This window comes from Biomphalaria glabrata, chromosome 9, assembly GCF_947242115.1.
Source record: "Biomphalaria glabrata chromosome 9, xgBioGlab47.1, whole genome shotgun sequence".
In the NCBI taxonomy this organism is placed as follows: domain Eukaryota; kingdom Metazoa; phylum Mollusca; class Gastropoda; family Planorbidae; genus Biomphalaria; species Biomphalaria glabrata.
Window position 1 is genome coordinate 46,843,020 of NC_074719.1, and position 25,080 is coordinate 46,868,099.

The 25,080-nt window shown below is 35.5% G+C and overlaps 1 protein-coding gene across 1 annotated transcript; it reads right to left on the bottom strand.

The window, feature by feature from the left end:
- Positions 1–2,856: 2,856 nt before the first annotated feature.
- LOC106052952 (rhomboid-related protein 2-like) lies at positions 2,857–23,805 on the bottom strand. The gene is made up of 11 exons (XM_056041705.1): positions 23,579–23,805; positions 22,043–22,199; positions 21,082–21,105; positions 19,254–19,415; positions 17,900–18,103; positions 15,987–16,141; positions 15,377–15,489; positions 12,856–12,956; positions 11,236–11,329; positions 5,475–5,573; positions 2,857–4,834 (listed from the first exon to the last, which is right to left on the bottom strand). Exons 2-11 carry the CDS (start codon positions 22,190–22,192, stop codon positions 4,677–4,679), a joined length of 1,260 nt encoding a protein of 419 aa, XP_055897680.1. The 5' UTR covers positions 22,193–22,199; positions 23,579–23,805; the 3' UTR covers positions 2,857–4,676.
- Positions 23,806–25,080: the final 1,275 nt, after the last annotated feature.

Genomic DNA, 25,080 nt, shown 5'->3' on the forward strand with positions numbered 1-25,080 from the left:
ACATTCACACCAGACTCACTCTTAATTTGCATGCAAAAATTTTATATCAGATAGTTTCTATTTAATGATTTGATAGCCAGGGGAACAAAAGAGTTTTTGTGTCTGTTTGTCTTTGCTATCTGTGTCTTGTATCTCTTTTGTGATGGTAAAATCACAAAATCCTGACCTAAAGGGTGATATTTTATTTCTAGCATCTTTTTAGCTTTCTTATGAATGTTTTTCTCAAACAGCTTAATGATGATGTTGAGTGTTGTTATGGATTGAGTGTTGTTATGGATTGAGTGATTCAATGGTAACAGTGGGAAGATTGGTTAGCGATTGGTTGTGAATGATGCAACATAGGTGTCATTGTCGTCATATGGTCTTAGGTAGGACAGACGACTCCAGAACGTGAGACTGAAAGGTTGTGTTGTTGTAGTGAGTTAGATTTTGTTAAAAAATATTATCACTTAAGTTTTCTATATTTATTTCATTTATTACAAGTTGATTTTGTCTATATTAATTACAAAGTTATATTTAGTATTGTTCACAAGGAAGTTATTCAAGTTATTTGAAGTTTTATTCGTTAAGATATATTACGCCGGTTTCGTTGTCTACCAGCAGCTTGGTGCTACAAGATAATGACAGGCCAGAACAAGTGTTTTAGTTACAATTGTATTATGATTGATATTCAAATAAATGGTTACCTCACAGATTTATGCTTCTAAAAGTAAATATTTGAAAATATAAAGTTTTGTCTTTACTTTTGAAAAAGTGCACCAATACATTACTTCCTAAGAACCAGCTGGGGCCTTAATGTTTGTACCCTTGTATCTAATCAAGTCATTAACTTATGGGTGTCTATTATATAAGTTGACTCACCAGTTTGCAGCACCCAGTGCTACACTCTGGCAGAACCTGCAACGCCGCTGACCCCAAACTGTATAGGCACTGCCATTCCTTTGGAGCAAGGAGAGGGGGGAACTGATGTGTGGGCGACATCGTTCTGACCACAGCTAATGTCCAGGCGTTCATCTCATTTCCATGAGATGATCCATAGTCACTTCGCGACTGAAGGAGGAGGCTTTATTTTTTGTCTCAGTTATATGTTCCCCAGTCTTTGTAAGATTTCTCTATGTCTGTTTTAGAAGCCAGTTGCTTGAACCTCCTACAATTGCACTGAACTATATTGTCTAAAGCAAGTACTCATTCCACAGCCCAATATGAAATAGCTGCTCCACCCAGCCTTGAAGTCAAACAATAATTACTTAGGACAGATAAAACCAATTGTTTGAGTTGAACAACTTTAGGCATTTTTTTTAAAAGAGAAAGATTTGAGGATATTAGGAAAATGTACTGACTACTTTATTAGGAAAATGTACTATTTTATTAGGAAAATGTACTGACTACTTTATTAGGAAAATGTACTGACTACTTTACTAGGAAAATGTACTGACTACTTTATTAGGAAAATGTACTGACTACTTTACTAGGAAAATGTACTGACTACTTTATTAGGAAAATGTACTGACTACTTTATTAGGAAAATGTACTGACTACTTTATTAGGAAAATGTACTGACTACTTTATTAGGAAAATGTACTGACTACTTTATTAGGAAAATGTACTGACTACTTTATTAGGAAAATGTACTGACTACTTTATTAGGAAAATGTACTAACTACTTTATTAGGAAAATGTACTATTTTATTAGGAAAATGTACTGACTACTCTATTAAGAAAATGTACTGACTACTTTACTAGGAAAATGTACTGACTACTTTATTAGGAAAATGTACTGACTACTTTATTAGGAAAATGTACTGACTACTTTATTAGGAAAATGTACTATTTTATTAGGAAAATGTACTGACTACTCTATTAAGAAAATGTACTGACTACTTTATTAGGAAAATGTACTATTTTATTAGGAAAATGTACTGACTACTTTATTAGGAAAATGTACTGACTACTTTATTAGGAAAATGTACTGACTACTTTATTAGGAAAATGTACTATTTTATTAGGAAAATGTACTGACTACTTTATTAGGAAAATGTACTGACTACTTTATTAGGAAAATGTACTGACTACTTTATTAGGAAAATGTACTGACTACTTTATTAGGAAAATGTACTGACTACTTTATTAGGAAAATGTACTGACTACTTTATTAGGAAAATGTACTGACTACTTTATTAGGAAAATGTACTGACTACTTTATTAGGAAAATGTACTGACTACTTTATTAGGAAAATGTACTATTTTATTAGGAAAATGTACTGACTACTCTATTAAGAAAATGTACTGACTACTTTACTAGGAAAATGTACTGACTACTTTATTAGGAAAATGTACTATTTTATTAGGAAAATGTACTGACTACTTTATTAGGAAAATGTACTGACTACTCTATTAGGAAAATGTACTGACTACTTTACTAGGAAAATGTACTATTTTATTAGGAAAATGTACTGACTACTTTATTAGGAAAATGTACTGACTACTTTATTAGGAAAATGTACTGACTACTTTATTAGGAAAATGTACTGACTACTTTATTAGGAAAATGTACTGACTACTTTACTAGGAAAATGTACTGACTACTTTATTAGGAAAATGTACTGACTACTTTACTATGAAAATGTACTGACTACTGTATTAGAAAAATGTACTGACTACTTAATTAGAAAAATGTACTGACTACTTTATTAGGAAAATGTACTGACTACGTTATTAGGAAAATGTACTGACTAGTTTTATTTTTTAATGTTTCCATATTCAGTCCACTATTTCAGTTCCATATAAATATGCATTCAGTTTTAATAAGTGTTTTGAAAGTATTGTTTTAAATATACAACGCCAAAATTCTATAAGTTGAAAGATTAATTTTTTATTGACCCACAGTGCCCAACACTAAGTCTATCTACTGTACTATTTACACATTAATTGTATTTCAAGTTTATATAAACATCATGTTATTAATAAAAAAAAATATTTTAAGTAACAAAATAACAAATTAATTTCAGTACAAGCATCAACAATACTAAAGTTAGTGAGGGACATAAACATCTTAGTAACCAACAGAAGGGGGCTCCAGTTTTAATTCCAATGTAGACAAGAATTTGTTAATTTTGGATTTGACTCCAGTTAAGTCCATAAAAGTTAGCACAAAAGTGTTTTTCCAGATACCTTCTACCCACCCCACCCCCCAACATGTCCACAAAATTGATCTGACCAAAGCATAATGAGCATACAAAACCAGTAATAATCAACATTAGAAGGCCTCAAAATCATTGAGTTGCAATATATCACCCTATACTTATAAGTCTCTAAATAAATGTAATCAACTTTATCTCCACACACTGGAAATTTTGGGTTAAAGTATAAGTGTATTAAATGTACTAACACATGTTATGGTCATGTCTTCCTTTAATTTATTTTCTCATGCCATGCAGTCAATGCATTATCTTCTCTAAATGTAAGTGTTGCATCATGGGAAATTTTATTTTTTATAGTGGTCTGTTTGATATGTTTCAGATGTTCCTTCTGATTTTATAGAAAATACGAAAAACATAAATATATGTTACCCTGCGGACCGAGTTGTTTAACTTGGTCCGGCAGGGTTACATATATGCATGTTTTTCGTATTTTCTATACAGTCGTTTACCCCTGCAGCAGTAATGCTTTGTTTTTTTAGTCCTTCTGATTTTGTGGATATTTACATTCTAGTTCAAGCCTTCCACAGAACAAATGGGGAAAGCATTGAGCAGGGTTCAAACCTAAGACCCCGGAACGACAATCCAGAGTGCAAACCACAAAACCAAACAGCCATTCAATTTTTTAATATTTAGGTTGAAATTTTAAAGTGTACTATTTCATGGTCATATGTTTGATTCTTTTTATTTAACATTCAATTCTATTTCCCTTTACAAAACAAAACCAAATTTAAATAAACATCTTGTCATTAATGTGAAAAATGGTTGATACAATTAGAAATAAGTTTTGATTGTATTTTAAAGTCAATTATTGATGCAATAAAAGACAGCATAAGCCTGCATGGTATCACAAAAATCAAAATAAACAAAACTATTAATATCATACATGTATTTACATGAGGTACAAACCATCAAAGAAATAAATCCTCAAAGCCTTCTCCAGAAAACTGAAGGCTAGAGCAATGTGAGAAATCAAGCATCGGTATCCACAGTGAAATTAAGATAATAGCAAAGTAGTAAGTCAAAAAAAAGTAAGATTCCCCTTTTAGACTTTATGATCTATAGGGCAGATGATGTAAAGGTCATCTGTATCTGTGGCCCATGGTTATGCAAAGTAAGCTTGATAACTGTTAAACATGACTACCTAACAAATTGACACTATCGAGTTGAAACCTGTTCTGAAACTCACTTTGAGACTATGTAATTAACTTAGAATAACAAATATAATTTTGATACTCATAAAACACTTTAAGAAATGCTTATATGGCAGAGTGAAACTTAAGACATGAACTCTAAATGGCCTGGTCATACTCAAATTTGATATTTTGGTTTTCAGTGAGACAAACAGAAAGTAAAAAAAGTGATAACATTAAAACTAAAATCTAAAACTATTTGAATGACACCTTAAGATGTTAAATTCCCACATTGTCAGGCCAAAGAAAAAATATTGTAAATTTCTCTGTATTTGTTGGGTGTCAGCTAGTTGTATATTTCAGCCGGATAGCCTTTGTAAATAATGTTGAAGATAACAGTGCCGCCAATAAATATCAAACAAGTGAAGAGCGAGAAGAGACCAGAGCCTTCCTGCCAGGGATAACGCTTAATGTCTTTCAAATAGGCTGGGCCCAGTGTGATTCCTGAAAAGAAAAACAATGTACCAGTGTAATGAATTTGTTCCAAAATAATCAGAAATGTATATAAAAGCATGGATGTAGAACTGGTTTAAAAAATATGTTTTATTTTGGTTACTTCCTGGTTTAAGTTTTACACAGATTTTGTTAATTTTATAAGTCTTTGGATGTTCCTTCATATTTGAAGATTATAACGTTATAGATATAAAGTACTGTAAAGATGCATGACTAAAAACCTCCCGCAGGATGGCAGTGGGCAGGATTCAAACCTGGGACCATCAAGACCACCAAAAGACAGTACATACAACACGACAAGACAGACATCAGAATTTTATGAAATTTCAAACAGAAAAAGTAAATACAAATGTTTAGGCCACTTTGAATTTTGGTTTTCAAGTGTCTATGAGGAATTATCTCCCCTAGATTGTAATTTTTATGAAAACCATGTAAACAGCAGTCCCCTACATGATATTTCAAAAATGTGTCAATTTTTGTTTTGTTCAGATATATCGTATCACTTTTAAACTCTTTTATCTTCATTCTGTAAGTGCAAGCATTTTTTATCGTTTATACTATAAAGCCATCTTTTAAATAGAAAGTTAGATCTCTATGTTAGTATTGAAATGTTTTCTAAAGTTTTTCATACCTGCAAGTATACCACCAATATGTGCTGCAATGCCAACTCTAATATTGATGGGATCCAGGAACCAGCGTCTGTACACAGCAAGTGCAATCTGGGGGATTACTGAAACATTTGCAAGACATTAACTTACCACACTCATTTGATAGAAAAAAAAACGAAAAATGACTTTAATAATGACATGACATTCACTTTAACATGAGATAACATCAATACAACATTGACTTTAACGTAAGATAACATCAATACAAACATTCACTTTAACATGAGATAACATCAATACAACATTGACTTTAACGTAAGATAACATCAATACAAACATTCACTTTAACATGAGATAACATCAATACAGACATTCACTTTAACATGAGATAACATCAATACAGACATTCACTTTAGCATGAGATAACATCCATACAAACATTCACTTTAACATGAGATAACATCAATACAACATTGACTTTAACATGAGATAACATCAATACAAACATTCACTTTAACATGAGGTAACATCAATACAACATTCACATTAACATGAGATAACATCAATACAGACATTCACTTTAACATGAGATAACATCAATACAAAATTCACTTTAACATGAGGTAACATCAATACAACATTCACTTTAACATGAGGTAACATCAATACAGACATTCACTTTAACATGAGATAACATCAATACAAACATTCACTTTAACATGAGAAAACATCAATACAAAATTCACTTTAACATGAGATAACATCAATACAACATTCACTTTAACATGAGATAACATCAATACAACATTCACTTTAACATGAGATAACATCAATACAAACATTTACTTTAACATGAGGTAACATCAATACAAAATTCACTTTAACATGAGATAACATCAATACAAACATTCACTTTAACATGAGGTAACATCAATACAAAATTCACTTTAACATGAGATAACATCAATACAACATTCACATTAACATGAGATAACATCAATACAAAATTCACGTTAACATGAGATAACATCAATACAACATTCACTTTAACATGAGATAACATCAATACAACATTCACTTTTACATTAGATAACATCAATACAAACATTTACTTTAACATGAGGTAACATCAATACAAAATTCACTTTAACATGAGATAACATCAATACAAACTTTCACTTTAACATGAGGTAACATCAATACAACATTCACATTAACATGAGATAACATCAATACAGACATTCACTTTAACATGAGATAACATCAATACAGACATTCACTTTAACATGAGATAACATCAATACAGACATTCACTTTAGCATGAGATAACATCCATACAGACATTCACTTTAACATGAGATAACATCAATACAGATATTCACTTTAACATGAGATTACATCAATACAACAATCACTTTAACATGAGATAACATCAATACAGACATTCACTTTAACATGAGATAACATCAATACAAACATTCACTTTAACATGAGAAAACATCAATACAAAATTCACTTTAACATGAGATAACATCAATACAACATTCACTTTAACATGAGATAACATCAATACAACATTCACTTTAACATGAGATAACATCAATACAAACATTTACTTTAACATGAGGTAACATCAATACAAAATTCACTTTAACATGAGATAACATCAATACAAACATTCACTTTAACATGAGGTAACATCAATACAAAATTCACTTTAACATGAGATAACATCAATACAACATTCACATTAACATGAGATAACATCAATACAAAATTCACGTTAACATGAGATAACATCAATACAACATTCACTTTAACATGAGATAACATCAATACAACATTCACTTTTACATTAGATAACATCAATACAAACATTTACTTTAACATGAGGTAACATCAATACAAAATTCACTTTAACATGAGATAACATCAATACAAACTTTCACTTTAACATGAGGTAACATCAATACAACATTCACATTAACATGAGATAACATCAATACAGACATTCACTTTAACATGAGATAACATCAATACAGACATTCACTTTAACATGAGATAACATCAATACAGACATTCACTTTAGCATGAGATAACATCCATACAGACATTCACTTTAACATGAGATAACATCAATACAGATATTCACTTTAACATGAGATTACATCAATACAACAATCACTTTAACATGAGATTACATCAATACAACATTCACATTAACATGAGGTAACATCAATACAACAATTATCCATTTTTATCACGATATTCTAGAGCTGCGGTTTCAACCTTTTTAGTTCCGAAGACGTTACAACGATGCGGCGACCCCCACACACACACACACACATACACACACAAACTTGGGATGCATGGTTGACAGGTAGAAACCCGCTTGGCTGCCTATGAAGGAGGCTCGGGTTCTAGTCCCGTTTCGAACAGAGTTGTGTTTGTTGAGCGCCTGAAATCAGCAGGGAAACCTACCATCCACCCCACGGGTCCGTAAAAGAGTTTAAACCAGCGCCTGCCGAGTATGCTCGTAGCATCAAAGGTGGAAAAGCTATTGGGAAAAAAAATTCGTTCATAGGCCTAACTGCTTTTGATGTTGTCATTATAGAAACTGAATATTACCAAAGCGAAGCAATATGTTATTAAATTTTATGTAACATTATTTCTGCTTATAATTCACTTTCACCTATCCATTAGTCTGTAGAACTGTTAGGGGCACCACACATGATCTGTTGACCGTCTTTAACCGTTTCTCTCTGTTTAGGGGCCCACTAGCCATTGTGATACTGTTTCTTATTTCCTCGTGTGTGATGGGTCTTTGTAGGTGATACCTAGGACCTTCTTTAGGGGAAAATTTTTTAACGCGCACAACTTGAAAACACTGTTCGATAGTCTCGACCCTGGGAAGGTACTGGGCTTTGTCCGGGAGGTGGGGTTGTCTACGAAGATTTCATGTGTGAAATTGTGAACATATAATATTTACAAGAGATTTTTACTAAATTATTAAATTTTCACTACCTTTACTATTTCAACTGTGAATAGACCTTGTTTTTAATAACTTCACTAAATAAAATTTAGCTCTTGTGGTATGAAGGGAGAGTAACCTTTTAGGGATTACGGGCACGACATGGCCCAAAGTGTGCCGATGTGCCAAAAACTCAAACTCAAACTCTAGTTCTGCAGTTAGCTAACTGCTTATAATTAAATTGCAAATTAATCGTTTTTTTTTTATTTTATTTCTATTTATTATTTACCAGTTATGTTGCATACTTATGTGATAATTTCACATCATGGCTGAGCATAGATAACCTCCCTTTCTACAGAAACTGCATTGATAATAAACTTTTTGCGACATTGTTTGCAAACAAGCCAACGTTAGTGAGAAGATACACTAGCTCCAGCTGGAATAACCTGCCCAGTGTGCAGCCGAACATTCCGGGCTCACATAGGTCTCAGCAGCCATACGAGGAGGCACAAAACCCCCAGTGCAAAGCCTTCAGCCCCCATGGATGACAAAAGTGGTCATCATCGAACCACGATGGACAAACTATATATAAGTGAGAAGATGGATCTTGTTTCTGTTACACCAGATCAGGAATTGTTTGGCCAGTCTTTGCAAGAGCACAACGACTGTCTTCTTCTGCTCAAGTTTACTTCTGTAGTTAGACTAACATGCTGGGAAAACTCTGTTCCAAGCAAACATTTGTTGGAAATGAAAGACAAAGAAACAGAATCTCTGATAGAACTATGACTGCAAACTCTTGGTCCAGATTGTGTCACTGATACTGTTAACTACCTCACCCTAAGGTCAATGTTAGTCAACAATCACAAAGAGGAGTGGCTCAACCAATGGGCATCAGGAAACACAGGCAGAGCCATGTACAGAAAAATGACTACGCCTAACAAACTGGACAGTATTAACTTCCTCCCCCGCAAAGAACAATCTACAATCTTCCAACTAAGAACAGGACACACACCACTATTAAATTACCACCTGAACAAAATAAACTCCACACAACTCCCCCTTTGCAGACACTGCGCCCACCCCTTTGAAACCGTAAACCATATCCTCTTTGAATGCCCCTCCTTAATCCACCTTAGGCAGACCCTACTTCCACTCCAGCCCAACATAACCAACACCCCGTACGGCAGTGCTGAACAACTGAAGAAAACAGCACACTTTTTTTCCTTGGCACAGTCTGCAAAAGAGCTCACAGCTCAGCAGCAATAAAGCTGGCTAGAAGAAGAAGAAGAATACTGAGAGAAATCCATTTCACTGCGTCTATTGATGAGTTCAATGAATTCACCTGTGATGTCTTCGGGACATCTTCAACTTTGACTGTCCATGGAGTTCTGTTCAAACAGGGATGTCATGTAGATTTGGAACATATGATGAATTTTCGTTCGCAACCATGTGCAAATGTTCTTTCACAGATATTATCATTGTATCTTCTTATCTTATACGATACAGACGTTACTTCATAAAAGAAAATCATTACGTCCTACGCGTCATTGCGGCGTCATGCATTCAGTCATGCATATTAACCAATGACCTAAATTCTGCCAAGTCGCTGGTTTTCCTGGCTGGCTCAGGCAACCCATTCCATGCTCTAATAGCACTAGTGAAGAAGGAGTATTTGTACAAATTTGTCCTAGCATATGGGACGAGGAATGTGCCTTTATTTATCTTTGTGTCTTTCAGAGTATTTTATTAAATTTTGTATTTTGGATTTGTATCTATTTGTCAGGTTCAATGCTATTTTTTCTCATAATAATCAATAATGGTTGGCAAAATGTAAATTTAATTTCGTGCAATTTGGTTTGCCAAAACTTTAATTTCATTAGGAAGGATTGGATCTTGTTAGACATACCTAGACAAGTTACATTTGATCCTTGCAGTGATAACTTTAGTTCATTCAAGATGGTAAAGATGTCAGCCAGGTAAAAAATGTGTTTTTAAGAGATGCTCTAATAGCAGTAGGGAAGAAGGAGAGCTTGTACAAATTTGTCCTAGCAGGTGGAACGAGGAATATGCCTTTATCTTTGTTTCTTTCTGAGTATTTTTATTAGATTTTGTTTTTGTATTTGAAGATTATGGTTCAGTGTTTTATGTATAATTGCTACTTTAAGTCTTCTATCCTGAAGGCTTTCTAAATTTAGTGATTTTACAAATGGTGTTACTCCAGTGAAATGTGTTTTCTTGACTAGGTGTCCTTGTCTGCAAAACTTGGATGCTTGCTATCAAAATGACGTTTCACTTCATAGATTCAGCAAAATAACTTGGTTACAAAAGATGCATTGGGTTTTCTAGATTATTATTAAAACTATACCGCAAAAAAATAGGCATTATATTTCTCATTTCCTATGGTTCTTTAGTTCCAGTTCGAAATCATGGGTTGTTCCATTATGAAAATATTACATTAAGCAACCAGTGGTGTATTGCTAATTAGAACTGTCCCATTGTGCTTCTCTACCAAGAAGCATTTCTACTTGACTATTATAGTAAACAAATATGAACTTGTTACAATGTCAAGTTGTGCACAGATTAGATAATAAATCCGACTGTCAAATCGCCATTGGACCCAAAGAAATTGCGACCCAGAAGTTGAGAACCGCTGCTCTAGAATGTTAAACTTTGACTTAAAACGTTAAACCATTCAAGTTAACTACCTATTCAAGTAAATCAGGGGAAATAGAATGTGGGAATTCAATATCTACTAGACTAAGTTTTGTATGTCAATGAACTTTAACATCCATCACTTATATTCTCCAACTTACAAATGATCACCATGAGAGTCACTCTAAGAGGAAGTCCGCACAAGATTTTCTTTGTCCTGGACTCCGTTGGGTCATCATTGAGATGATGCCGTTCCTAAATAAGATAAGATAAAATAAGATAATTTCATTGGTCTAAACAATAGGAAATTCTTTTTTTTTTTTTTTGACTGAATTAAGTACAAATAACTATAAAAAAAACGTTTTCGCCAAACTGAAGGTAAATAGATCTAATACCAAGGTGTTACTGCCATTGTTAGCAATTAGAAGCATTTCAGGTAGCAGAAGTCATTTATCTGTGCAGTGGGGAGACAACTATTTGACCATACAATAGAGACGTAAAGGGTAGGGGAGCCTGACGTGGGACATCAGGGGGAGGCCAGGCAAAAGGGTAGCTGGAGTCAGGGAAGAAAGAATTGCGGGAGGCTAGTTCAGTCCCCGTTTAGGACCCGTTCGAGAAAGCTGGGCAAGGAATATAATATTGAATATAGGATGTTTAAATGATTCGTTTCTAATAATAAAAATATAGATCTGTAAGCTATTGTTTCATCATTGAAATACATGTTCGCCATCCACCTTTAATAATAACTACTAGTGACAAGTCAGGTGTCTCACTAGTTCAATAGTAGGCCTACATCGACTGAAGAGTCGACCGTCACACAAGACATTAAGTTCCAGAAACTAAAATGATGATAAAGGCAATCATTTTTCTCCATAGAATACAAGGGAAATTATTCATTGTCTCTTGTAGTAAAGACAACAGCATAAGACAACAAAACATTCTTATTCGATTGTTTACGGCTGTTGAAGTTTTGTTAGGCTAGTTAGCGATGATTAAGGTAATGGTAGTGTAAGAAGTATTTTGGTAATGTAAGAAGAATTTTTGTAATGTACGAAGTATTTTGGTAATGTAAGAAGTATTTTAGTCATGTAAGAAGTAAGAAGTATATTTGTAATGTAAGAAATATTTGGTAATGTAAAAAGTATTTTGGTAATGTAAGAATAAGAAGTATTTTGGTCATGTAAAAAGTATTTTTGTAATGTAAAAAGTATCTAGGTAATGTAAGAAGTATTTGGTAATGTAAGAATTAATTTGGTTATGTAAGAAGTATTTTAGTCATATAAGAAGTATTTTGGTCATGTAAGAAGTATTTTAGTCATATAAGAAGTATTTTGGTAATGTACGAAGTATTTTGGTAATGTACGAAGTATTTTGGTAATGTAAGAAGTATTTTAGTCATATAAGAAGTATTTTGGTAATGTACGAAGTATTTTGGTAATGTACGAAGTATTTTGGTCATGTAAGAAGTATTTTAGTCATATAAGAAGTATTTTGGTAATGTACGAAGTATTTTGGTCATATAAGAAGTATTTTGGTAATGTACGAAGTATTTTAGTCATATAAGAAGTATTTTGGTCATGTAAGAAGTATTTTGGTCATGTAAGAAGTATTTTGGTCATGTACGAAGTATTTTGGTCATGTACGAAGTATTTTGGTCATGTACAAAGTATTTTGGTCATGTACAAAGTATTTTGGTCATGTACGAAGTATTTCGGTCATGTACGAAGTATTTCGGTCATGTACGAAGTATCTTGGTCATGAACTAAGTATTTTGGTAATACCTGCCACAGAGTAAGACAATGGGCAGCCATGATAGCATAGGCTCCACCTCCTGCACCAGCTAAACCGACATAATGGTCCGTTAAGGACTGCCCAAGTGAACCTGGGGGGAAACAAAACAATATAAAGAGACAATATATCCATTGAATCTCATTTTTTTTTTAATGATTTATCATTTTTTAAACACATACCACTCACAGAAATCTTAAAGCTGTCCAGCATGAACAGTATCAATGTGACAGTAAAAAGGTCCCAACTTCGATGGGCGGGACATGTATTCCGCATGTCAGACAATCGCCTCCCCAAACGACTTCTATACGGGGAGTTGTGTGCAGGAAAGCGCTCCCAGGGAGGTCAATACTAGCGATATAAAGACACTCAGCTCTTCTAAGGAATGCGATATCGACATTCACAGCTGGGAAGCACTAGCTCTCGATCGCTCCTCATGGCGTGAAGCTGTGAGTCTCTGAGTCTCAAGATTTCAAAGTGAAAGAGCGCCGAACCAACAAAAAGAAAAGAAGCAGGTCTATCTGCAACTGACCTATTCCACGTATGCGGCCGGCTTTTTAAAGCGAAGATTGGAATGTACAGTCACCTTTGAGTCCATAGGAAATGAGAAATGTGCTCATCTTCGATCACGAAGGAGGAGCTATATATATATATATGATTAGCCAACTAGGTTTTTATTAAGAGCTTTATATATAATAAAGAACTAGATCTATCACCTTATGACATATCGCCACAAAGAGCGTAACAATTTGGCTAATGATACAGAGCAATTTACAAACTTTATAGCCGAATTTTTCTATATAAATATTTGCATTTCAATATACTCCCAAAATGAAAATTAAAGTCTACAAGACAGTACTTGCCTCCCTTCTCTCTCTCTCTTTTTGTCGCTCTCTCTCTCTCTCTCTCTCTCTCTCTCTTTCTCTCTCTCTCTCTCTCTCTGCCTGACACACGCATTCACTCTCCCTCACCAACGATGCCAGATGCAACATAATTGCGTTCAGAAGACGTAACGATGTCGGTTATTGTTATGTCTGCTCATTCTCCACCGGCGGACTGACACAGGTTTCAGATGTAAATGTTTCAATGTTATGTCATACTGCTGGGTCAACGTTTCTTCAAGTTGTTCCATGTTAAGTTCCTTCCTTGATCATGTCAATGCCCGAAGTCTGTTTCCTATTCATTTTCCACTACGCACTTTGATTGACGAATGTTGATCTGAATTCCCGTTTGCAATTTTTAGAATCTCTTTAGCTTAGCGATAAGTGTTTGCTGAAGCTTGTTCCAAAAGCAAACTCTCGCGAGAAATCTTTTTTTTTTTTTTTTTTTGGAATTCTCTGGTGTACATGACGACGACAGCGCAGTCTTGTTTTAGCTTGTCTCTCCAAGGAAAACCATAATTCGAAGACCACGCACATTAAAGTTGTAAAATGCATGTATGTCGTGTACTAGGATGGCTGCCTGGTCGTGCGGTTTGCGCGCTGAACTGTCATTTGGATTTATCGATGGTCCCGGGTTCAAACCCTGTCCGCTCCCAAAGCCCCGTCGTCCTGTGGCAGTTTTGGACTAGGAAGTAAACTATTTTCAACCTTGAAGGAACAGCCGAAAAATGTAAAACAAACAATAATGCGTGTACCTAAATATACTTGAATTGCTAAACCAAAGATCAATTTTTTACAGATTTTTTGAATCTTCGGTGTTGATGTTTTCTTTACTTCTAAAATTCATGTTCATCAAAGCAGGTTAATAAAAAGACATTGTCTTCGATTCCAAAGATTATGATAATGTAGTATCTCACGTGACCTTGCAAACCCATTTGCGACCTACCTTTTTTTTGTCCCACCTAATGCAGACAAAGCGGATGTCTGTCAGGGGTCTTTTTAAGTTCATTACTCACATTTTAACATACACCCACTTCTCTAATTTTTGTGTGATGGTTTTGCTAAATACAAGGCAAATAAAACAAGAAGCAATCTATTTGGGAAATTAATGTTTTCTTAACCCTTAGTCTATTGGACTGTTGGGGCACCATGCAAGACTCGTCGACCGTCTTTCTCCATTCCTCTCTGTCATTCGCCCTAGTTATAACCTTTTTCTATGGCAGGCCCGTCCATTCTTTTATGTTGTCTTCCCATCGCTTTCTCTGTCCGCCTCTTCTTCTTTTTCCTGGTACTGTTCCCTAAAGGAAGGTCTTAGTAAGCCCCGAAGATCTTGTAATATGGCCATAGATTTTAAGCTTGCGTTTTTTTTACGATAGCTAGCAGGTCATCATGGGGTCTAATCGCTGCAGTAACCAACCCTGTCTCTAATCTCTTGGTTTGCGATGCGGTCTCTGAACATACTGCTTTTAGATCTGAACTTTGTGCGTATAGATCTGAACTTAGTGCGTATAGATTTGAACTTTGTGCGTATAGATCTGAACTTAGTGCGTATAGATCGGAACTTAGTGCGTATAGATTGTGCAAGCATAAAGTCTGTATTTGATAAGAAAATATTTTGTTCAACATAACTTACCAGCAAGAACTCCCAGAATCCAGACAATGGCCAGCCTCCACCACTTAAACATAATCTCCAGGGGTACACCCAGAACAAGTTGAATGATTACATTAAAGATCAGGTCGATAAATCTAAGTGATTGAATGAAAATAGAACTTCAGTCTTAAATTTAAAACTCTCTATAAGATAAGATAAGATAATTTTATAGATCCAATCAAATGGAAATTCAGTTTGACTACAATTGACAGCCTCAGCGTAACTACTTTACAAAAACAATATGGATGAAAAAATTCGAACAACATTCACTCACGAAACACACACACATTCACAACCAGCGCTTTATGAACTGGACCTCTATGTACTTCTCGATGACGGCAGCTGATCTTGTAACACTCTGACCGAAAGTGGGATAAAGAAGTTTTTAAATCTTTGTGTTTTAGTCCAAATGGAAAGGAGACGACCACTTCGTTCAGGTCTGATGTAACTGATGGATTCATTGAGTAGCACATTTAGTCGAATACTATAAACTCTTTATATTAGTAATGAAGGAATGAGTTAGTCAGCAAGGAATGATAATCCTAAAACATTTATTTGGTTAATTAACAAAACAAGATAAAACGAGCCCTACCCTTGATGCAATAGCCAGTACGATACATATCTCCAAGCTTCGTGTCTGCGGTTAGGATAGTACATCAGAACATTGGTGTGGTTGGCGTTAGGGATGCTGTCCAGAGCGGAAGTGTACCAACCATCTTGAGATGTGAACACGATGTACACAATAATCTGAAATGTTAGACAGTTCAATTTCATCAAGCCTGTATTTTAGAATTAGACGTACATTAATAGTTGTACAACCTGGCAAGTTTTAAAGACACTACTAAAGACCAAGACTGACTTGTTATAAATGTTTACAAGATAAAGTTAAGAAAGACAACCAATCTTGTTTTGTCTTACACATCGACACCAAAGCAAAGAACTTTGAGCACATTCTAATTTGATTCGAATTCTAAATTCTAATTTATGATGATTGCAGTTAATTTGTCGATTAATTATACCAATAATATTCTATGCATTGAAAGTTTTAAATAATAATAATTATAAGTAACTACTTAATCCCTCGCCATGGCTTACGATGGTTGGTTTTAGATTAGGACAAACACACACACACACACCAGCTCATCTCTCATTTTGTAAATCCCCCCCCCCACATTCTATCTTTCATCTTCCACACACTACCCGTGTGGACCACACACATACACAAGTTGTCTTTAGTCTTTGGCATACCGCACACCACCGTTGTCGACCAGCTAACTGTCTGTGTCAACTACAATGAGCCCAAGTCGTTCACATCCTGTTACAAAACTGACATGTTGATGATATTTTAAATGTAAAGAGTTCTGGATTATTTCCGTGTTTCAAACTTTGAAAGAGGAAAACGTTTAATCAAGTCCTTCAAACTGCATCCAAAAATCAAATGTTGTTTTTCTTTAAGACTAAGACTAAGACTGCTTTATGTGATGCCATTAGAAAAGAGTTGAGTAAGGAACGACTGTTCTGTAGTCACAGATTAATAATACATTACTGTAGACGTTACTATTTAATAATGATAATAACGAGACTGTCTTGATCAAGGTAGACATATATAACTAACTTTTTATTTCCGTCCGATTCTTTGCTTTCGCATAAAACATAAACAACAAACAATGACGTAATATCTTCTAATATTTACACATCCTTCCTTTTGAAGCTATTATCACATCCTTCCTTTTAAAGTTCCTAATACTTATATTTACAAGGAATTTTGACAACTCGACCACTTCTGACACCATGTTCTGTAGTCACAGATTAATAATACATTACTGTAGACGTTACTATTTAATAATGATAATAACGAGACTGTCTTGATCAAGGTAGACATATATAAGTAACTTTTTATTTCCGTCCGATTCGCATAAAACATAAACAACAAACAATGACGTAATATCTTCTAATATTTACACAACGACCCTTTCTGTGCTCGAATGAAATCTTGATTGCACATTGCCTGGTCGCTGCCATACACTTTAAAAAAATATCATTGACTTAGATTAAGAGTTTCAATTCTTTCTCAAAACCAATTCTTTTATGAGATTATTGAGATGTCTCATAGAGTCTCTGGCAAATACAAATAAACCTGTCTTATAAATGTTACTAGAAATAATTATTTCAACGGACACAAGCCTAAAAGTAGCTATCTGGAAATCGGTTAAATTAATCAATGTACCTCATTCACCAATCGTAAACAAACAGCATTTAGCCACGTGGTGCTCTATGTCTTCTATATAATTTGAGATCTCATGTTTAATTCATGATGGTTGTCACGTGACAGTTTTTTTTTTCGTTGTTTTATCAATAAGATCACGTGACTAAATGTTGTTTGTTTACGATTGGTGAATGAGGTCCATACAGATGCATATTGGCTGATGAATAGACTAACTCCGCTATTTAACAGACTAACCTGGGATATCTTATAGTAAATCTGATCTATCAACGTACACTCACCTGGGCAATCGTAACTCCTATCATAAAAAACGGTGGTGGGAGACACTTGTATTCAAATAAGTAGTCGTCCACCATCAGCTGTTGGGTGGTGTTGGTGCAGACCACCCTGAGGGCACCTTTGGTCCTCCCCATGTCTCTGTCCGCCCCGTGGAGCCCGGTGTCCGAGCCCCCAAAACTCGAGTTGTCGTCGTGTTTACCCAAAACCTGGAACAGAGGAGGACGACGTCACGTGACACTTTCTTACCAACACAATAGCAACACAGGTATTTAAGCTAAGAAGTTAATTAAGAGCACGCCACACGATAGACTTAAACAACAGGTCAAATGGCTGCTTGGCCGTGTGGTATAGGCTCTGGACAGTCGTTCGATTGTTACGAGGGTTGGGGGTTCGAAACTTTCCAGCTGCCATCACCGCTGTGCTGCGCGAGGTTTGGACTAGAATGGAATTTTCAAACGGGGACATTCAAAACATGTAAAACAAACAAAGGGGTTTGTCTGGATTTGTATTTTATGTTTCATGTTCATCCTTGAGAAATAACTATTGAGGCTTCTTAGAATTAGAGGCATCGGAGAATTTGATAAATGGTTCTTATCTTCTTATCTTATATAATACAGACGTTACTTCAAAAAAGAAGATGATTACGTCCTAGGCGTCATGCATTTAGTCATGCATATTAACCAATGACTTAAATTCTGCCAAGTCACTGGTTTTCCTGGCTAGCTCAGGCAACCCATTCCATGCTCTAATAGCACTAGGGAAGAAGGAGCATTTGTACAGATTTGTCCTAGAATATGGGACGAGGAATGTGCCTTTATCTTTGTGTCTTTCAGAGTATTTTATTAAATTTTGTTTTTGTATTTGAAGATTATGGTTCAGTGTTTTATGTATGATTGCTTTATTTTGGTTTATTTTGTTCCCACATAAAGACTCCTAATTATACTCCAACCATAGAGATTGTGATGAAAGTCAAATAAAAGTCCAATTATAGGATGGCAGAACTACAAAAATGGATGGCTAATTAGATCAATTTAGATGCATGTAAATGTTCTTAATAAGTTGCTATATATTTGTTCTTCTTAATCTTTTATTCAAAACAAAACAGACAACGACCAATTAAAAAACATTTTCCTGTAAAATAAAGTAAATGCCCAGGTCATTAAACTATAGGACTCCACAATGATTTGCATTTCCAATATAAAAAAAAGGGACCAGCCAGACAGATCTACTGCTGCTAGACTTTGTCTCTTCATGCTTGTCTACGAATTATTCTATAGAAAAGTTAAACATACTGACAACTGTAAGGTGTAAATGTACGCGATTCAGTGTCCTAATTGTACATTTCAATTTACTTACAATTTTGGCAAACTCTTCATATTTGACAGCCCTGCCTTGGTTGAAGTCACAGAGATCTGCCAGTTCGTGCACTTTATCTGGGGGCAGACGATCCCTGTACTCTGGTTCTCTTAAAATACTTCTCAGATCATGGCAGGCAATCTTCTCACCGCCGTACACAAACTGTGGAGCATTTAGCAAGATACTTAATTTGTACGTAGGGGGCTCGGTGGCTGAGTGGTTAAGTGCTTCCGAACTTGGGGTCCTGGGTTCGAATCTTGTTGAAGACTGGGATTTTGAATTTTCGGGATTTTTTTGCAGCGACCCCCGAGTTCGCCCAACTCTTATGGGTACCTGAATTTAGTTAGGGAAGTAAAGGCCATTTGAGTGAAAAAGAAGCTGGTATGCATGGTGTGCTAGCTCTGTACGGAGACAGGGGCAACTCTGTAACGGACTGCTGCTTTCCTTGTCCGTGTCATCAGAGAATAGATTTCTCGACACGGTGCCCCAGTGCAATGAGACACGAGACTCATGACACCCTGCTCGTTTACCGTTGGCCAAAGAAACAGATGACCTTGACATCATCTGCCCCATAGATCGCAAGGTCTGAAAGGGTAACTTAAATTAACTTACTGACTATAACAGTACCTATTCACAAGTGAAAACGTCTATATACAGGGCCGGATTCAGACATGAGGCCCTAAGCTATTTGAGGAATGTTGTCCTTTGCTCGTTCTTGTAGCCTCTAGGTAAATCCATCACTAACTACAGTTGACACTACACTATGTTCAACATAAACTGTTGTATGTTAGTACACACAAGACAATATAATCTATTCAGTTGTAAACATTTATTTTTATCTTTTACCATCACGTGATTGTAAGACATAAAGAACAGTAAATACTAACACTAATTATGCAATGCGTTTTTTTTTTATGACGGTGCAGCTTTGTATAGGCGGTTTTCTCTACCTCTTCGTATTTGTGAAGTTCTGTATTTATTGGGATTTGAGCACAGAACGCTTGGTTCAATGGCTTTATCAGTTTGCCACCAATATCTTAATTCTGAATGTTAAAAACAAATCAAAGCCTTAATTAGGGTTTGAACTTGCTGGACAGGCAGCCACGCAGTTTCTACCGCACCAGCATCATGTAGGCTGGCAGAAAAGTAGTCAGTGATCAAGTTCTTCATTCTCCTATGTTAACTCTTTCTCTCCTAATTGACGATACCAGCGTTGATTCCACCAGAATGTGGTAAATAAGTACGGAGAGAAAGAGTTAATATAAATAAAATGTCAAAGAAATTCATAGGGTAAACTCATTTGTTTTGTGCAGTGTAAATTAAAACTTCCTTTCCTATCACGCTTTTATTTTATTGATTTTTTTTCAGGGAATGGGGGGAGCGAGGAATATTGACCTCTAAATTTGAAACCAAACCTACAGGAAAGCAACTTATGAATAAGTACTAAATGTAATAGTAAAGTCCCCCTTTCAGACCTTGTGGTCTATAGGGCAGATGATGTAAAGGTCATCTGTTTCTGTGGCCTACGGTTAACAAGGGTGTCATGTGGCCAGCACAACGACCAACCGCCTTTACTTTTCCCCAACTAATGTCAGGTACCCATTAGAGCTGGGTGGACTCAGAGGCGCCCGAAGATCCCGAAATTAAAAATCCCAGTCTTCACCAGGATTCGAACCCCGGTACCCGGTTCGGAAGCCAAGCGCTTTACCGCTCAGCCACCGCGCCTCCACTAAATGTAATAGGTAATAGAAATGGTTTTTTCATTTCGCTCGTTCTGATGTGATATAAAACAATTTTTTGGTTAAATTGAAAAAAAAAACAAACTTACCTTTTGAAACAAGGGTCTGAAAAACTGGATAGAAAAAAAGAAGACGAAACTTATAAGTAAGTAATTCTAAGAACACAATCATGTCAAAACATTGGGAGAGCTTGTATCAACTCTATGTCATTTATGATTTATTAGAGAGTGAGAGAGAGAGGATTGTATGTTGTAGTTTTAAGGCTTAAAGCGAGTGTGTATATATTGAGTTTGTACAGCTCTTCAGGGAATGAGAACATCTAACTACCTCTTAGATTTGTTAGATTCTTTGTTAAACTATTTATTTGTTCTTTGTTAGACTCTTTTTTTACATAGATTTTTTGTTATCTATAGACTCTCTATTAGATTCTTTGTTATCTATATAAGCCTACTCTAAGTTAGACTCTTTGTTGGATTCTTAGTTATCTATATTCTCTTTGTTAGACTCTTTGTTATCTGTAGACTCTGTTAGATTTTTGTTAGACTCTCTTTTAGATTCTTTGTTAGATTCTTATTTTACCTTCTTATCTTATAAAATACAGACGTTACTTCAAAAAAGATGATTACGTCCTACGTGTGTTCCTAGGTCAATCTAGTCACACATGTTCACCAGTGAGTTAAATTCTTTGTTATGTATTCTCTTTGATAGACTGTTGTATTCTTTGTATCTATAGACTCTTTCATAAACTCTTTCTCTGTATTTTATGAGACAAGATTCTTTGATATCCATAGACTGTTTATGGCGTGATTCAATAGATCAAAAGCAATGGAAACACACATAATGTCTTTATTGTGTTTTCAAAGAAAGGGAGATGACTTTTGTTTATAAAGATAGATAATCTGAAGTTAGCTCAGTTAATCTATCACAAAAAAAGCCATAAAGTGGTTACATTTCTACTGACCAGGAAAACTAGAGTAAAAGTCAAAGTGATATATTATTGTCTAAAATTCTAAACTGCCCCAAAAAAAAAAATAATTCCAGGCCACTGACCACTTCTAACGTCTGTCTTAACTGGACATCTTCGTTTCTTTTGTCCATTAAGTCACCGTTGACCGAGAAGTACGCACTGCTTGACCTACTGGACTTATCTCCCAGGACATTGCCATAGTCCATCAGCATATCTCTCCATCTTGAGCCCATTGTCCAGCTGGTGAATGACCAAAACATCAGTTAATACAAAGTGTTAGGAGACATCTTTCAACAAAACAAAACTGCTTAGACTGTTTGCAAACTAAACGTGTAAAGTAAATGCCCCGGCAGAGAGGCACAAGTGGGGACAAGGGAGTCTGGGCAGAGAGTCACACATTATATACTGGAGCAGAGAGTCACACATGATATACTGGGGCAGAGAGTCACACATGATATACTGGGGCAGAGAGTCACACATGATATACTGGGGCAGAAAGTCACACATGATACACATGATATACTGGGGCAGAGAGTCACACATGACACACATGATATACTGGGGCAGAGAGTCACACATGATACACATGATATACTGGGGCAGAGAGTCACGCGTGATATACTGGGGCAGAGAGTCACACATGATACACATGATATACTGGGGCAGAGAGTCACACCGACTTGGTACTTGGTAAGCTATATATATATATATATATATATATTATATATATAATGGGCAATAGAATCGTACACATGTGACTTAGACTCTGCTAAGTCATTGGTTTTCCTGTCTGATTCATGCAACCCGCACCATGCTTTATTGGCACTACAGAAACGTCTGTCATTTATCTGATAAAAAGGTAAAATACAAATCAGATTTTTCCTTTAGAATGGAAGGAGACTCAAGTCAAGACGAAAGATGGTGAGGAGTGGAGAAAGAGGGTCGACATTCGGACGGATCCTGTGTGGTGCCCCAACGGTCCAAGAGAGATGTAGGTAAAGATGAAGAATGTCTATCCAAAATAACAAAATATGTACGAACTCTGTCGACTGGACTTAACTTAAGGAAAGACAACTCGCGTAGTGTCCAGATATCAATAACATCAAGCATCTACACTTTTAAAGCTTGTATTACTTTGATTCCACTCCTTCTCTCTCTCTCTCTCTCTCTCTCTCTCTCTCGCTCTCTCAAGCACACACACAAACACACACATATTTTCTCCGGTCCTCAAATCCATTGCTTCCTAAAATGAACACTTATTAAAAGTCACGATACATAATTTGAAATAAGCAAGACATGTTCACGTTTTAAAGATAAGATAAGATAATTTTTATTGATCCAATCAAATGGAAATTCAGTTAGACTACAATTGACAACCTCAGCGTAACGACTGTAACAATAACAATATAGATTAAAGACAGGCGTAACAAAATATGACACAAAATCAAAAGGTCATTGTTTTCAGAAATTAAGTGTACTGTGTAAAAAGATTTGATCTACAAATACAAAGGAAAATTGTCAAGCTAAAAAAATTTCAAAATTCTGATATAAACAAGATAAATATAAAGTAAACAGAAATGGAATACGCTTGTAATATAGCAACAGACTTACCAACTTACCAGTGTAATCAACACTTAGAGGGGCTTATGATGTCCAGAATTTTGTCAAAGTGACCAAAATGTCCAGATTTTGCCTTTAGAACAAAGAAAAATCAAAACCAACACAATTTCTCAACTGTTTTTAATAGTAAACGTAAAATGGCCTTCTTGTCTATATCATCCACTACCATAAATATGGCTGCCTGCTACATGAAAAAACTTTTCTTATAGAACTGAAGCGAATAAAAAAATGTTTTCATTTCATGTCACACCCTCCATTGGATATTCTTTACACATAGACGATGAATGGGAAGGGCTAGGGTATGTTCTACCCTTTAACAGAAGGAATGTATTATTTGAAAGAACAAGTCGAACTTTGGAACACTTTTTGTGTGTGTCTACCGCATATTGTATTGGATCTCAACAGCGGATCTATTGACTAATCCCTTCCCTGGCGAAGTGTTCCGTTTAAACGGAGTTCTTTTGATTGAATCTGTTTGTTCGAAAGCGTGTGGACTACAAGGCGGGACTGCACCCAGAACAAGGAGGTCCTGATTACGTCATGATATGTGCGAAAACCTATGACGTGGTACACAAAGTCTGGAGCTTTTTTAAAATATATATACGTAATGGTTTTGCATATTTTGATATTCCTTCAGATTACGTCATAACATGTGCGAAAACCTATGACGTGGTACACAAAGTCTGGGGCTTTTTTTTAAATATACGTATTGGTTTTGCATATTTTGATATTCCTTCAGAATTGAAGAGTACTACGTCCTAGCTCAAACTCTTATCTTATCTTATCTTATATAATAACGACGTTACTTCAAAAAAAGAAGATGATTACGTCCTACGCGTCAAACATTTAGTCATGCATATTAACCAATGACTTAAATTCTGCCAAGTCACTGGTTTTCCTGGCTGGCTCAGGCAACCCATTCCATGCTCTAATAGCACTAGGGAAGAAGGAGCATTTGTACAAATTTGTCCTACCATATGGGACGAGGAATGTGCCTTTATCTTTGTGTCTTTCAGAGTATTTTAATTAAATTTTGTATTTGTTTTTGAAGATTATGGTTCTGTATTTTATGTATATTGCTACTTTACTTTTGCGTCTTCTGTCCTGAAGGCTTTCTAAATTTAGTGATTTTACTAAAGGTGTTACTCTAGTCAAATGTGAATATTCGTTTGTTATGAATCTCACTGCTCTATTTTGTGTCTGTTCCAGTTTCTTAATGTTTTCTTAAGTTGGGGGGTCCCAAACAGAGGATGCATATTCTATTACTGGCCTAACCAAGGTTATATATATACTCAGGGTGGGCAGGTTTCGAACCCTTGGACCATCAAAAAGACATTCCAGAATGCATACCACACGAGCAGGCGTGGACTCAAAGATGACATCATAAAAGTTGTAGATCATAGTATAGGGGACGGCCATGAAAGGTCAAAAATAAATAATTGATCACAGGATAGCCTGTAGAGCAAGCATATTTTTTTCCCTGATAACTTCCCCCCCCCCC

Bases quoted from the DNA above. Each gene is read 5' to 3' on its own strand.
- LOC106052952 (XM_056041705.1), bottom strand. From the start codon at position 22,192: ATGGGCTCAAGATGGAGAGATATGCTGATGGACTATGGCAATGTCCTG. The intron at 15,490-15,986 runs GTAGGGCTCGTT...TCAATCACTTAG, and splicing joins TACTGGCTATTGCATCAAGG to ATTTATCGACCTGATCTTTA. The intron at 11,330-12,855 runs GTATTACCAAAA...TATCTTATTTAG, and splicing joins ATTGTCTTACTCTGTGGCAG to GAACGGCATCATCTCAATGA.